The sequence below is a fragment of the Ursus arctos genome, unplaced genomic scaffold, assembly GCF_023065955.2.
Source record: "Ursus arctos isolate Adak ecotype North America unplaced genomic scaffold, UrsArc2.0 scaffold_15, whole genome shotgun sequence".
Classification (NCBI taxonomy): Eukaryota; Metazoa; Chordata; class Mammalia; order Carnivora; family Ursidae; genus Ursus; species Ursus arctos.
The window spans coordinates 47,566,520-47,583,607 of record NW_026622819.1 but is presented as its reverse complement, the minus strand read 5'-3'; the positions used below and the strand labels follow the sequence as shown (position 1 = coordinate 47,583,607).

At 41.9% G+C, this 17,088-nt stretch overlaps 1 protein-coding gene across 14 annotated transcripts in view; it reads left to right on the top strand.

Moving 5' to 3' along the window:
- EBF1 (EBF transcription factor 1) overlaps positions 1-17,088 on the top strand; it is a 384,748-nt gene that overhangs the window by 339,356 nt on the left and 28,304 nt on the right. For all 14 annotated transcript variants that reach the window (XR_007191188.2, XR_003319508.4, XM_048224418.2 and 11 more), the window contains exon 11: positions 10,968-11,056. Coding sequence is in view for 12 of the 14 variants with exons in the window: in XM_048224418.2 (XP_048080375.1) it covers positions 10,968-11,056 (89 nt within the window). In the remaining 2 variants the exon portion in view is untranslated. The remainder of the gene's footprint in view (positions 1-10,967; positions 11,057-17,088) is intronic.

The window sequence follows — 17,088 nt, the reverse complement described above, 5'->3', positions numbered from 1 at the left end:
GAAGTCCTGGAGGCCAAAATTATTAAAGGTCTGTTCTGGAGGCTTCTTGGTTGTCCTGACTTGTCTAATCTAGCAAAGAGGTTAAGAGCAGGGCTTTGGAGCCAGACTGCCTGGTTTTGAATCCCTGGTTTTTCATTCCTCAGTTCTGTGGACTTGGGCAAGATCCTTAACTCCTGTGAGTCTCAGTTTCCTTCTCTGTGCAATGAGAATAATGGGAGTTATTCGCTTCAGGGTTGTGATAAAGATTAGATAGGTTAATCCATGGAAAGTGCTTGGTATATAGTAAATTTTTAAGTGTTTAGCTGATGTTGCTGTTATAATAATTATTACTAGAAGAAAAGACACACATAGATGAATACAATTGATCCTTGTATCTTAGCATTACAGGGGTGCCACGGGATATTTTAAATTTGAGAGAAACAGGTAACACAAAGTCTGTTGGATACCACACAAATTACTAGTTCAAGGTAGTGCATATCTTAACATTAGATCTCACTTCATTCTTTTTGATGGTGTCGTAGCTTTACAAAGCTGAGTTATCAGCAATTACTGTGATCAGAAGGAAGTCTCACATAAAAATTAATGCAGAAGAGAAAAGAGGGCAGTGATAGCCTATCTTATTCCAAGATTTGAAAAGTTATGCAGTGCTCAACAGGAGCACACATACCCCATTAGAAAATAATCACAATTATTTAGAAAAGAAAAATGCTACTATATTATTTTTTTCTCCCAGCTTCTTTGTATTTTTTTTTCAAATAACTGCTATGTTATTAGGATACAAATATTAGGCTGTTTGGACCTAAGTAGTTAATAAACAGAGCTGATGGGTATTTCTTTTTACTTAGAGGCACTGTGAAAAGATTGCTGAGCTGCCCAAGGTACTGTGAACGGAGAAAATTTGAGAAGCTTTGGAGTAGATAATGAATAAAGATACTATGAGAATGTGTGGTAAGGCTAAAAAGAAAAGGGTTCTGACTCCCGTTCAGGTAGAGGAGAGTTTCTGGCTGAGTCTAAAGCTAATGATACACAGCACTAATAATCATGTAGGTTGGGTCAATACTGAAAAAGGCCGACTTCATTTATTTTATATCAAGGTGCCATTTAGTTGGAGTTTGGCTGATAATCATGTCTAGGCTTATCTGCAAAGCCATTGTAGCTCTCTACATAACATACTTGCTATGAGTGCTCTTTGGCTTATTAAAATATTACCAAATAATCAGCTAATCCTCTAATCCCTAATCCCAGTCACAAGTACTTTCCTGGCTTATTAGTGGAATTAATGGATTATTTGGAGTCACTTTTATTTCACTTTCCTTGGGACTTTTTCCCCCTCTCAATCTGTCTACAGAGCCCTGCAATAACAACTTCATTATCCTGCTCTTCTGAAACCTGTCCACTGGTTTAGAGGAAACAGCTCTGTGAACAGTGGGAGTAGTTTTTCGAGTTGTCTCATAAAACCGTGATATTAACAATTGCAAGTAGGACCTCAGCCCAGAACTTTGTGCTTGGTTAGCGTGGAGCTCAGCGAAGGGTTTCTTAGCTTTCGAGTCTGGACTTGGTGCTGTTCCCTGCTGAGAGCCTTAAGTTACTGGTAGCTTGTTCTAGGAGAGTAATAAGTATTGTTGTTTAGCAATTGTGTTGTTGAAATTCAGCTCCACTATGTCTGACAGTATTTATCTAAAATACTTTCCCTGGTGCGTGTTCAAGTTCCAGTAAACCGTGTCTTATTGTGCGACCTTTTCATTTTCCAGTGAAAAGGGATCAGCTCGTCAGATAAAAGCTACAAGCCAGAGTACAGGAAAAATGCGTGCTCAGAAAATCCAAGCATGATTGAAAACAAGATGTGTTAAATCAATGCGGTTTATCGCCTGCCTATTCCCGGCAATTGCTGTTCTAAGCTCATTCTGAACACACACTGGATGATAAAAGTACGGTGTCAAGCACTCGCTGGGGTGGGAACGCAAAGAAACATGTTTATCAGACAGGCTGGGTGATTTTACCCCCTTGATAACAGTTATTGTCAAAACTCTTTGGGCAGAAATCTGAAGAATAATTATAGAAGGAATATTACTCTTGTTATATCAGAAGATATGCCAGTCGGGAAGAAAATTATGGATTTATCCTCAAATGCTAAGAAAGACAGACTGTGTTGGCTTTCAATACTTAAACACCGTCATCCATTACACAGTGAAAATCATCCTTCTCTTCTAGTTCAAATGAGCAAATCTGGCATTGGGACCTCATCATAAATGATCCAATTTAAAAAAAAAAAATTCTAAAGTGAAAAAGATTGAAAGGCCAGGAAAAAAAAATCATGAAGATCTTTAAGCTTCTGTTTGCTTGAGGGATTTAATTTTACTTTTAAACGTGTATCAAATTTGGAAATCTAAATTAAGGCTCCTGAAAGGCCAAGCTGTTCAGAGCACGTCATATGCAATAACAGGGGCAACTTTTCTCATCAACTTTATTACAATTAGAGAGCAGTACCGTTTCCCTAATTATCGTACGTTCACCTACTTCCCGTTTTAGACAGAGCGTGACCCTCCAGGGCAAGCAAGGGGTCTGGTTATGAAGAGATAGATGTTCCACTTCTGCTGGTGACTTCTCACCAAGGATCGTCTAGAAAATACCAACTGGTTGTGATGGAAATAAGTGGGCTTCATGTAGCTCAGCAGGGTTCTGTGTTCTCTTTTCCCCAAAAGGCAAGTCAACCTTTGAGAGCCCAGCTCAAACCTGACAGAAAACACGGTTTCTTGATCATTTGTGGGGAAAGTTTAAAATACCAGGGCAGCCTCCCCTCCAAAGGTTTGTGTTTATTGACGGTGAGCTTTAAGCAAAGAAGTCAGGCTGAGTGACTTGTTCACCTGCACGAACTCAGGAGTCTGGGCACCAGGATTCTTCCTTAGGGCGGGTGCCTGTTTCACAGATACTTAGTGAAAAAAAAAGCCATTTAATCGATGTGTGAGCAGAACTTGTCAATATGTTGCAAATTGGGATTCATCAGTATTAAAATAAAGTAGTCCTGGAAGAGTAAGTAAAGCGGTGAGGCTTTTGTTCTGATTTATACAGCCAGCACTGTCTGTGCCTCAGTTTCTCACCTTAGAATTGGGCGTAATGATTTTTGACATGTGTGTCATATTGAGGGAATCACTGAGATAATGAGCTTGATATTACGGGGAAGAGGGTCTTCTATGACCTCAGGGTATGTTTAAAATGACACCTCAGCAAGTAATCATTATGATCGTTAACATCTATTAAAAATTCTCCGAGGTCCTTATAAGTTAGAGCATACGTGAGGTTTGGGATGCAAACACCTTAAAAATTAGTTGTAACCCGTCAAAGTGTACGTTGGTACACATTTGGTAAAGGATAGTTAGGAAGTATATGTATCAAAAGACTTGAAATGTGCATATTCTCTCATCCAAGGGTTTCTCCCGAGTGTTGTTCATTATAGCACTTCTTAAATCAGTGAAAATTTGGCGGGGGGGGGAAAGCATACATCCCCATTAATAGGGGATTTGTTACAGAAACTATGGCCATCTATATAATGCAATATGTTATGACCCTTAAAAAGAATGAGGTAGAGATAAATATGTATATAACCTCTATTTGTATAAAACAGTGTTGTGAAAATGTCTGAAAGCATATATACTAATATAAATAATGATTATATATGAATTAGGGATATCATGGGGCTTTTTTCTCTTCTTTGTGTTTCTTTTGTATTTTTTTATACAATAAGAATGTATTTGCTTTAGATTTAGAGAAACAGTAAAGCTGTTTCCATTTTAAAAAACAAAAGCAAGTCACTCTTAACTCTTTCTTCCTGCTCTTGATGGCTTTTGCTTTCTGGAAGAGTTGTTACTTTCCAAATACGCAGCTTCTTTGCATTCCAACCGACAGTCCTTGGGGTCTTCCACCTCTTTCTCGAAGAGCCCCTGCACTCCAACATCCTGGGCTCTGATCTTTCTAGCTCACTTTCTCCCAACAGCCTGCACCTTGCATGTTCCCCCGGTGCCACTCCTTGTAAAGAGGACTTAGTCTGATTGCCCCTTCAGTAAAGAGAGGTAGTAATCCCTTCACTTGATTTTCGAATCTCAAAGTTGTCGCCACACATCCAAAGTTTGAAGGCTACAAGTAAGTCAGGGCACGTCCTAATCCAGTTTAGAAATTTTCCTTTGGGTCCCATGTTGGTAAATTCTGCCCATGTGCGCTCCATTCCAACACCTTCTTCCCAAACCTCTCCTGAGCCTCCTGGCTCCTGAGGCAGGACACTGGGCTGGACAAGCATTCCACGTTGGAAGCAGGGCTCCGCCTGCAAGGGATTTGGCTTTAGGGTTCTCAGGGAGTGCGTCCCCTTCGCCCAAGAGACGACCAGAATACCGTTCACGCACTAGACATCTAGGAAGATAATGAAATATCCAAGTGGCTAGAAATGCAACAAATTTCTTCATTAACCATATTTCTGACTCTTGTTTAGATCTGTGGTTGATTTTTCGGTTTATATATTTTAAAGCCAGTCTTAAAGATAGGTTTGTGAAGATAACTTGCTGTTTTATTGTTTACCTCTGGTTGTTAATTTAGTGACTGAGGGAAAAATGGGGCCATTATGGAACAAAAAGGCTCGCCTAACACATATGTAATAACTCTCATGCCCAGAATGGATCTGCCTTGAAGGGAAATGCTCTGCTGTTACTCCTTTAGTTCAAATACAGAGTAGTCACCAGGGAAGCTGGGAGACCCAGGTGCTGGTTTTATCATTGCCTCTGCTATGAGGTTTTATTTATTACTTGGCATAGAGTCTAGATATTTGTTTGGACATTAAATGGCAATAGAATATAAATATTACCTTCCTAATATCTGCATTTCTTTTTATTTCCAGTCAAAATGACATCATGTCACACAACCATTAAAAAAAGGAAATTAAAACCCCAGAAATATGTTAAAGCGCTGCAGTGAGTTGCTGGGTTATAAAAGCAGGGGGCTCTGCACACTGACATTGGAACGGCACCGAAAGTGCCTTTCCTCTGCTGTTTGGGAACACAGCTCTCTAGCCCCTCATTTTCATTGTTTCCAGGAATACTTATTCGAGAAGTTAAGGAGGACGGAGGAGTGATTTCTCTAAAAAGAAACTCTGAAAAGAGAAAAATCGATGTTCAGAACTGACAATGCATCCTTCTTGATTACATGATTTTCATTTGCAAATAAATCCCCTTAAAGAGAATTTCCTTATTTGGTGTGTTTGTGAAGTGGATTAAAAAAAAAAAAAAGACTAAAGGCATGAAAAGGCCACAAACGGCATATATATATTTAGTTAGGATTTACTCATTACCAGATGTTTTGAGTGGGTTTTGTAATCTTGTCATTAGTATTAGTGCATAAAATCGAGTTGCATTATTTTAAATGTTCTTTGCATGTAACATTTCATGCCGCATGAACATTTGGACACTGTAAACAATAGTTTTATATAACCAGAGCTGTTCTGTCTTGACCAGGACCTCAGTTGAAGCCCACAGAAGGGCTCTGCCTAGATTGATTCTGCAAAGAAAGTTACTGGTTTCCTTTAGGGGAGTCTCAGATTGTGAGATTGGGGAAGTACCCAAAGCCATTGATAAGTAGTTCCAACACAAGGATGGATGAAAGGGTTTGATTTTTTAAAAGATTTATTTATTTATTTGAGAGAGAGAGTGCATGATCAAGCATGCATGGAAGGGCGTGGAGAAGGGCGGGGGGGGAGAGGGACGGAGGGAGAGGGACAGAGACTATCTTAAGCAGACACCTGGCTGAGTGTAAAGCCCAATGTGGGGCTCAGTCTCAGGGTCCTGAGATCATGACCTAAGCTGAAATCAAGGGTTGGATGCTTAACCGACTGAGCCACCCAGGCCACCCAGGCACCTCTGATTTTTTAAACCATTTAATTAATTTTTACTCTTTGAAAAGTGGTGACTTTGATGCCCCTGAAATGCCAACCCCATGCATATATCCCATGCTTTGTACCAGCTTCCACTCCCCAGTAACACACCATAGCTGTGAGCGAGAGGACGCTTCTAAAATCTCAGCTCACACATCTGCCCTGTGCTTGCTTTCCTGAGCAGAAGCATTGGCTCTTGCTTTCTGTGCATTTGTAGGAATGTTCCAGACTTACTGTAGCATATGGGCACAGCTCCACAGGGTCCTCCTGAGCTCATGGAGCCAACATGTATGTATCTCCAAGTTTAAACAGGACAGTGGAAAACATCTTGAATTCAAATGTCTGAGGGTCCTCAATACTCTGATTGCCCTTAAATCCATGTGTCTTATGAAGTGTAGTGTGACCCTGACGCCTTCATACAAAACGGGAGAAGAGGTGGTGACCCATCATCTGAGCCTTAGGAAGGCAAGAGTAGGCATTTCTGAATGGAGGGAAGCTGCATTCCGACTCTACAGGGTAGTTCATCCCCCTTCTGGGGTTGGAGTCCATGTACCTTTCAGGAAGTTTCTTTTCCGAGGCTTTTGGTGTTGCGACACAAAGTAGTTAATTCCTACAAATGCCGTCTGGACACACGGTAAGCACTAAAACTGATGATCGAATCGATGGAGAATTTACTATCTTATGGAATTTTTCAAATGCCTACATTGCTGCCATTCTATTCTGATGATTTAAAAATTGGGCCTTTTTAGGGGCGCCTGGGTGGCACAGCGGTTAAGCGTCTGCCTTCGGCTCAGGGCGTGATCCCGGCGTTCTGGGATCGAGCCCCACATCAGGCTCCTCCGCTGTGAGCCTGCTTCTTCCTCTCCCACTCCCCCTGCTTGTGTTCCCTCTCTCGCTGGCTGTCTCTATCTCTGTCGAATAAATAAATAAAATCTTTAAAAAAAAAATTGGGCCTTTTTAAATTTGGGATTACAGATTTTTCTAAAGCTCTGAGCTTCCCTTGCGCTGTGGCTGTCCCTGCCTGGTTTAGGATGACAGCCCCGCAGCCATTTCCAGAAGCTGAGGACTAGGTGTTTGGAAGCGGTCACATAATGCTTTCTCATCCGTGCATATTCCTTTTGCAGTTTATAGCTTCATCTGTTTTTTTTTTTTTCTTTTTTCGACCTAAGATGCTCATGCTTCTTTATTTGTGGTTAATTATGCTCAATTAGGTTTTTTTTTTCTTTCCCTACTAGATTCTCGGAATTGTCCCAAGTTTTAGGGGGGAAAATTGATTAGTCCCATTTCTACTGGTGCCCCCTGAGCCCTGTGCTTGAATACAATGAGGTCACTTTGTTGAAGGATTAACTTTATATTACATTCTTGCAGAGTAGACGTATGTCCCTAAGGTACGACGACCCCCACTGATGAAATAAATATACCATTCTTTATGATTCCTCCTCGTTACCCTCTCTGTTGATTTTCAGAGAGTTTATGAATAGTCACATATTTATACAACTGGCCAAAAGTATACTACTTATTTTTCTTATGGTCTGTAATAACCTATGCAAGGTTATTAAAGGGTATACAGACCCCTTTTAAGGCATAGTTTCTTATGTCATTACTTTATACAAGGAGGTCAAATTCCATCTCAGCAACAATCTCTTGCTCTTAACCTTTTTCTCCGATTATAAAAGTAATATATGTTCATTGTGGAAAACTCAGAGAATGCACAGCACAAAGAGAAGGAAGAAAAGCACTTTAAGATCCACTTTTTTAGAAATAACTACTGTTAGGCATTTTATACACAGACATTTCTTTTTTATTCTATGTATGTTCATTTTCTAAAAAGTAACCATGTTTACATATGCTCCTGTAACCTGCTTGTTAACCTAGCAACATAGTATATGTCAGTAAGTTCCCCCCCCCTTTGGCATTGCTTTTGAGGACTGCATCATACTCCATTCCATGGGTATGCCATGATTTAACCCTCGCTCCCTAGACATTTAATCTGTTTTCGGGTTTTTTTGTTTGTTTTTTGAGTTTTTTTGTTTTTTTAAGTAATAATCTTTATCTGAGAGACCCTCTCACTCAGGAATCAGTTTTTGTCCTTTAGTCAGAGCAATCAAAGAAATCATCAGGCATCTTTTTTTTTTTTTTTTTGAAGATTTTATTTATTTATTTGACAGAGAGAGACAGCCAGCGAGAGAGGGAACACAAGCAGGGGGAGTAGGAGAGGAAGAAGCAGGCTCCTAGTGGAGAAGCCTGATGTGGGGCTCGATCCCGGAACGCCAGGATCATGCCCTGAGCCGAAGGCAGACGCTTAACGACTGCACCACCCAGGCGCCCCAGGCATCTTTGAATTTAAGACAGTGAGCTTTGTATTGCATATTTTTTATGCTATCTTTGTCTACAGCACTGGACCATGCCATTGTATTATTCAATATGTGAATTAGGGGCAGGTGAATATATTTAAAAGTATGAGTGTAGAGCAAATCATAAAGGCATAGGAAATAAATTAAAAGTCTTTGTCTTACTATCTGAAATATTTCCCCTCCCCAAGTATACTTCCGTAGAGTGGATGCTTATTTTCCTTTGAATAATGGTTTTAATATATCTAACTCAATTACTCTTTGTGGCAGCAGAATGACTTCTCCTCAGCTCTTTAGCTATTAGTTCCATACGATATTTGAATTGGTTCTTTTAATTGCAGATATTAAGTGTTGGTCATTCTGCGTGAGTTGGCTGGATGGACAGAGAAACACATCCTCCCCCCATACAACAGACAGTCATTCATTTAACAACCACGGGTTTCCTGACACAGTAGGAATTAATTCATTATCAAACAACTGAGGGAACAGGTCAACAATTCAAGTTTTATTGGTGACTTAGACTGAAAACTAAAACCAAGAATTAGAATTTTCAGGATGCTGAATTATGTCTTCAGGTATTAAAATGATACATTTAATTGTCTAAAGCTATTTTTATGGTTAAACATCTTTGATGGCAATTAGTATTATGGGTGGGGGATGGATGTGATATATAACTTAAACCTAGGTGCTTATTCTTGTCCCTTTCATGCATTTCTTGATTAAGTACTGTGGATTTTACGAGTAACAGCTTCCCTGCATAAAGAGTTCTATGGCTTTTTCTCTACATGTCTAATTTGAAAAAAGAATTCTTCTCAAGGGTTTAGAAAGTAATTCATAAAATGGGAGGAATAATAAATATTGTGCCTTAACTCATATGCTAGTATAGATGGAGAGATTTGGTACACCTGGGTATAATTTTAGTTAATTTCCACAAGAGACAGGTTGAAAGTTTACTGTTTGGAAGCGGGAGAAGGGGGGAGAAGAAGGCTAAATCTCATATTTGCAAAAATGATTACATTGTCTTAAATGAAAATGCTTCTCTATTAACAACTTCAATAAGCATTGCATTTGGGAAAAAATCTTTTCAATAAAAAGTTACCTGAAGTTCACTCCAACTTAAAATATACAAGTGAGGAAAAAGTACTTACTCTGATTTATGTGTCTTTTGGAAGTGTAATTATTGGCTTTTTACTCACCTATGTAAAACAATGTACTTTTGTAAATGGATTTCTGGCCACTTTACACAGCTCTTTTTTTTTTTTTTTTTTGCCTTTTTTTTTCCTCCCTTACATAAAAAGTAAGCACTGTCAATCAGGAATTTTAAGGTTTATTTCCTCTTTAGAAATGATTGATAGCCTTTTAGATTTACAAGTTGACAAGTTAAAGGGTTCTATTGGTATAATTATGTACTAAATTCACAGTCTTTCAATTTAAATGTCCTTTTAAAACCACAAGATTATCATACCTGTATTTTGAAAAGTGGGCCAGTCAGTTTGGGTTGGTATACAAATTGCTTCCATTAGCCTTGGGACCTATTTGAATTTAATACAGTTTTTTAAAGTTAGTAGTAGTATGAATCTTACTTTTAAAATTTAGGTTAATGGAAATGCATTTTAAGTAAAGCATGTGGCAACTTGTTTTCTAATGTATAGCTAAATGTGAGAACTACAAAGACTGTCTTTTTACTTGGTAGGGGAGAAAATATGTGGTTGAAAACGTTAGTTACACTAAAAAAGAAAAGAAGAAAAACACCCACCCACCCACCCACCTATTACTTAAAGGATATGGGGGATGTGGGTAGAGGGCAGAGCTGCCATCTTTTCCTGGTCAGATGAGGAAGGCTGAAGATATTTCATATCTTGGAAAGAAATTTTGAAACTTATAGACCAGAGTCCACTTTGTATCACACTTAATTTAAGGCTGCTTTGAAGAGAGTGTAGACAGTATAGGTACAATTAGGCCCATTGTCTTCAAGTATTATTACAGGTTTGCTCTTCCTCCAGTCTTTTTAAGAATTTTTCTTGGAGACCCAGCTGCTCTAAGCTAGTGCTCCACAGAGGCTGGTCTTTTTCCTGAAATAATATTGATGTTGGTAAATGAGTCTGTCATTTTAGATGTGAGGATGTTGTATCAAGGGCATTTTCGACACCTATCACCTTGCACACTCCATCCAAGGGTAGCATTGACTTTCTATGCCGAGAAGATCGCGTCTCCCTGCCTCTCACCACCTTCTTGCGGGCTTGATGGCCATACCAGAGAGGCGCTGCGGTGAGTCAGCTGAGGTCTACTAGAGATTTTTCAGTCACACAAGTACTTGTCATTCTCCTGCTGATTAGAATCTACAGACACCCTCAGACAAGCCCTTGAGTGTTTTGACCTGAGCTTCTAACTAGCGAATCCTAAAGCTTCACATCGAATGCCGTTTTACTTTCTGTTTTTGATTATGTAAGGAATATAGAATTTGGCCAGAAGCACAGAGTCCGGGACCTGCTTTAATGTTCTTTTGAGCGAGTCGCTGCGCACCACGGTACATAGCACCAGTAGATGGCGGGAATGTGCAGCAAGGGGATTGTGCATCTGACCATCTCATGATCTAGTTCAAAAGTGCGAATTAAACTTTGGACTTCCAGTTATTTCCATACCCTCAGTGTATGGTCTCTCTTATTTCCTGAAATTGTTCTAATCGTGTGACTTCTTCATTGCAGCGCTCAATGAACCCACCATCGATTATGGTTTCCAGAGGTTACAGAAGGTCATTCCTCGGCACCCTGGTGACCCTGAGCGTTTGCCAAAGGTCAGGATACCTCTTTTTTGGGTTATAGTCTCTGGACACTTGGGCTTACGTGATTAGCAGGAAACTTTGCTATTGATAAAAAATTAGTTCATAGATAAACAACTCAATATTTGTGTGGTTTATGTGCTTGGAATTATAGGGTAAACAATCCTAAAAGTAGCAAGCATTTATGTGCCAAGGAGAGTCATGCTTATTTTTACATATATTATGTCATTTCTTCCTTTCAAAAACCCTCTGAGGTTGGTACTGTTACCTTTATTTTAGAGAAGAAAATAATCAAGCAGAGAGAGATTTAATCATTTGCCCAAGGTCGCATAGCATGTCAATTGCTAAACTGAGATTCCAACCTGAACAGCCTGGCTCCCAAGTCCAGGTTGTTCATCACTGCATCATACCAACTCTCAAGAGGAAAAAGAACACTGCCTTTCTACCTACGTGAGGATTTCTACTTATCCCCGGTGCCGCTAGAGCTCAAAGAAACACACTGGCAGATCTTGCAACTGGACCAATAAGACAGAGCCTCTTCCCACCAGAGGCATCCTACTTAACCGGAAACATGGTACAAACATGTGAGAAATTAAACAGAAATTCAGGACAGAATAATATATGTCACGCCCCACTGCGTTGTTAGTTGCTAATACAGAAAGGAGGAGGTTCCCGTTTATCGACTTCTATCCTGTACCTGTCGTTGTCGGCAGCGCCCCCACCTCTGTATCTGAGGAACGGGGGCCGTGTGGCGGAGAGATCACCATACACGACTAATGGTAACGGGAAGGAATAGGTACATTTAAAGTACGACCCATTTTCTGTGAGGACTCAGTAGAGAACAGTTCAATGCTAAAGAAGTTCCAGGTACAGAATCAGTGGAACTACCGTTCACCGTTTCCGGACAGTAAAATGAAGTTTCACTTCCCACACGAATGAAAACGATTCTAAATTAAAGGAGTAGATGAGGGGCGCTCTCCTTGCCAGAGTAAGGCTAGAGATAGGTCCTTTCTAGGTCTGTTTCTCCTCGTAAAACACTTGTAAAAATGAAGGTGGCGTCCTTCCTAGCTCAGCAGACTTCTTCGGGGATCAGGTTATCGTCACATCCTCCCTGCATGCCTGTGCCCGGGGCAGCAGAGCCACCTGTCAGAACAGGCCGTGCCCAGGAGAAAGGTGTCCCCGCAACTGCTACACAGGCCAAAGAACCAGTAGGGGTGGGGAGGGACACGACCTGACTGAAGAGACGTACCATGACCAGCAAGAGCGGCTCCACTCTGCCCGGACCTGGGCGGGACCCGCACAGCCTTCGGACTCAGCCTTCAGCTTCCCGGCACAGCCTCGTGCCCAGTGCTGCTCACCCCAGTAAAAAGTCACTGAACAGGAAGAAATCACATGAGGGGCTGGTCTTTGAAGCGGCCTCCCCCTTACACAGCCTTCTCTTTCACCCTGACTTGGTCTTGGTGAGCAGTTAAATAATCTTGTTGTAATAGTGAACGGGCTCACTGCGATCTCTGTCTAGAGTGAAGATGTGCCTTGGAGAGGTTTACTTTTCAGTCCCTCCGTCCAGCAAGAATCTAGCTCCCGTGCACTTCCTGTGGGACTAGAATTGGTAATTTTACAGCACAATGATGTAAATGGTGTGTGTCCACCCACCGGTCAGTGCCTTGGGTGTCTCAGGGGTAGGAAGACGGCATGGCCACAATGCCAGATTTTTCTTAGTTTTTCCATTTGGGGACAGTCCTCACTTTACATGTGGCATTTGACATCTCTAGACGCTGCCGAAGGGACCCGAGAGTCAGATCGGCAGGAGTGGGGCTCAGAGCAAGGACACCTACCAGCTAGGCAACTGGGGTCAGAATTCAGTTGTGTTTTTTTTCTCCAAAATTCTTTACCTCTCCATGCCTCAGTTTCCTTCCCTATCAAATGGAGATGGGAATATTTGGTGCCACTTCTAATGGTTATTTTAACCACGTATCGTGCAGTCGACAGAGGGTAGCTACGATTATCTGCCAGTTGAGGAAGAGCGGCCTTCTTGCTTCTGAGGGCTCTTCCACCCACTCTCTGCAGAGCAGGAGACCCTCACCCTGGTGAGCAGTTGCATGGATGACTTATCTTCTGTACCTCGTTTCTTCATCTATAAAGTGGGGGCGATAATGGTGCTGACTTCACAGGGATCCCGTAAGGATACAAAGAGGTACAGCTCTCTGGCTCCCTATGGCCTCTCAGTAAATATTGGTTGAAAAACAGAAGATAAATCTGTTTTAAAGATAAAGTCTAAAGAAGTCAGGAAGTGCTTTTCTTATTCATAAAGAATAAGAGAAATGGGAATATAGGACCGAGTTTTGTGTACTTTTAAAGATATTTTTACAGTCGCACATCACGTTCAGAAATGTTGAGCAAATAGCACGGCACGTGTCACTTCATCCCCGGTGGCCACGGTGGAATTCCCAGCCCTCTTTTCCTGGGTTTGGGAGGAGTCATCAGGACACAATGGATTTGTGTGTTAAGGAAACACTCTGCAGCCTGCATCTAGCCACCAGACTGCCCATGGGCTCTGGCTGGAGCCCCCCCCAGGAAGCTCTCTGTGTGACTCAGATCAGAGGGGCTGTCCTCCTGGCTCCGAACATTAAGGTGGAGTGAGAGTTCAAGAGCAGGGTCAGGACGTGGCAGATGGAGCCAGCTCGAGGTATTCCTGTGGACTCGGGAGATTTATATTCCTGCTGTCCATTGTTAGAGGGATAAAAATGGGCTCCGCCTTTCTTAGAATCACGGTCAGTGTTTGTCAAACAGGAGTGTTTCAGTGAGCCATGGACCACACACCTTAAAAAACAAACTGCACTTTATTAAACCCATGTGTTTGTGAATAGACAAAGCTAGATTCATACAACCACCCACATATTCTGTCAAATGAAACTGCTCCAAAGACCAAGCAGACAGCTTTCCATAATAATATGCCTTTGTACACTGGCTTGTGCTTTTTCAAAGAACTTGTACATGCTTTGTTTTATTGGAGCCCGTCTTACCAGAGAAGTCGGGAAAGCAGACATCATTCCCACTTAACAAATGAGAAAACAGGAACAAGCTGAATCCTTCTCTGTAAATCATTTTGTCGCTGAAAGTCACCATTAGTGATAGTGGCCTTATGCACAAATTTAAAATACTGCCATTATCCTAAGACCAGGTGTTTTTTAGTTTCCTTTTTCATACGCACGGGGAGAAGGGTGGGCCAGGATTTTAAATGGACGCATTCTGCTCTGTTGCACACAGACTTGCCTCCCTCTCTGGATCCTGGCAGGAGGGAGAGGAACAGGTGACTGACCGGGGTGAAGGTTGACTCTGTGGATAGTGTAGAGGCGAGGGGATGGGACTGTGGTCAGTCAGAGACGGTGAGACGCTGGCATGCACGATGCAATCCAGAAACCCTGAGCCAGGAGTTCTCTCTGTTTTGAAGACCAGAGGTGTCTCCATCCCCTTCCAGTTTATGGAACGTTGTCCTCCTGAGTGGTCAGTGAACACTAGCACGGAGGCGGGGAGAGTGGACCGAGCCTCGCTGGCATTCCATGGGCCGGCAGTGAGTCCCAGGGAGCAGGCAGCATAACGTCACGCCTCCAGTGCTCCCAGCACCGCTTTATCAAGGTGTTCAAAGAGTACAGAGGCCAAGAGAGTGGGCTCTCAGCTCAGGCAGACCTGGCGTTTGAAAACCAGATCCACTGCTCTGTGCAGTGACTCAGCCTCTCCGGCCTCTGTTTCTCCTTCACGCTGTGGCCCTGCAATGTTGCTGTTGGGCATTAGTGAGGGAATTTCTGCAAGGACGCCTGTCTGGCATCTAGCAGGACTTCAGTAGACAGAGGCTCCAGTCCCTGCAAGGTGGGTGCTCCCCATTCCACGGGAGTCAGAGTTCCAGAGGGCCGGTGACTTGCTGTGACCTTACAGCTAGCCAGTGGGAAAACAAAAATGGGAGTCCCTGGGCTTGACCGCCTCACGGTTACCACTGCGCCATATTCCCACTTTGCCTTCAGATCTAGAAAGCCAGATAATTCTGTCTTGAGGTGACTGGCTCCTCTCCCCTGTCCCTTGCCCACACCTCACCCCTATTCTACTTAAACTTTTGCCAGCTTTCTCTCATTCCCCCACTGAGAGGGGTTGGTGTGGGGACCTCCATGGGGCAAACATTTTTTTTCTGCCAGAGCCAGTCCCTCTTTTAGAGAAAATAAAGCAGTTTGAGAAAAGTAACAAAGGCGGCATTTGTGTATTTTGCTTTATGGAGCTGAAAATATCTGGTAAATTGATCCAGTGGGAGTAATAAATACACATTACTTTATCTTGTTCTTCATGTCCTATACCCCTGAGCCTTGATAGAACAACACCACTTAATAGACTTAAAAAAGAGTAATTACACTCATTGGTTGTGTGATTTTTCAGCCCTCCCAGCCCTGCCTGACCTTCTAATTTAGCTCACCGTGTCTAACTAATGCATTTATATTCATCTTTTATGAAGCATGTATAGTACAGAATTGACTTTAGAGCCTTTTTCAAGCTGTCCTCCCAGGTCTCCAATCTGGTTAGTAGTAAGGAGAGGGGGAGCTATCCATCTCTATACGTTCACATGTATAGATAACACATACACATGGCTCACGGCATTTTTTTTTATCCTTTATGAAACATAATAAAAAGTATTTATTACATTTTTACTTTAAAGCTTTTATACATTCTAGCATTATTTACAGCTAAACATGCAGGGAAAAGATGCGAGTGTTTTTAAAATGATTACTGTTAATGTTTCTGCTTGTCAGAAGTGCTTAAATTTTCCTGCACTTTGTCTAAAAACTTAGTACTGTTGCCTTTTAAGAACAACACATTTAAAAGATCTTGCAAGTCAGATTTGCAAACACTGCTGACAGTTTGTGATGAATGATATTGCAAAATTTGCAAGATGTTTGTCATTTTGCACAGCCGACATATTAAGGAGCAGATTAAGAAACGCAAACCCCCTATGGAAAACAACCATCCCAAACCCAAACCAAAACAAACCTCAAGCTAACCTTGAACCCAGAGAGCACACGCACCAGTATCTCTCACCCGGGTTTTCTCTCCCAACTTCCCACTCAGCCAGTGGAACCCAATTGTTCTCAGTGCATTTTCTCTCACCATATGGTCTCCTCATTACCATACACTAAGAGTCCATATGGGAAACTTGTGAAATGAACTGTATTCATTTTAACTGCCAGATGAGCAGCCTTTTGCTTTGCAAGCTTAGCTTAAGTCATCTGCTGTCTTCATGTTGTTATGGCAACACGGCACCAATAAAAAATTCTAATCTACTGTAAGTGATCACAGTATTTTAAGTGCTTGCCTATAACTGCCCTCAAAGGGGAGGAGGGAAAAAAGGGTTATAGTCTTGCCAGGAGCATGGGGTTGGTCTCCATTCCAGCAGGTGTCAGTAAAGAAGCTGATGAGTTGGGGAGAGGTCCCAGGGTGGCTCCGTAGTAGACCTGGATCAGAAGGGATGTGGATTGCAGAGGGATGGATGGTAGTGAGGATGGACTAGAGAGCCGTTGGGAGGGTCTAGAAAACAATGATCAAATGTCAAAAACCATAGTTCTTCCAGCGGACGTGTTATACTCTGCTGGAGCTGTGCAGCCTGCCACAAATAAAACTCGAGATTCTGGACTACGCAGGCAGCCAATCCTTTATGGTAGCTTCTCCTTCATTGGCATGCGAAAAAATCTCAGCCTCCATGAGTCTCTCTTCCTGTACGTGGGAATTAGTCATTTCCAACACCATGCTAATTAGGAGTACCTTAAAGTAATGAAAGTAGGCAGCAACATCCTTAAATATAAATCATTTTCACCTCCGCAGGCCACATGATATGTTGCATCTCTGTCTCTCTATCTGTATCGAAAGTGAATGTTTATAGTCTCAGTTCATCAGTTCACATTAGCCTCATGCTGAATATTTAAACACAGAACAATTTGAACACACCATGAAGGAAGACAGTGACTGCACTTTCATTTGGAACAGCAAGGGCTCATCTAATAATAATTTAG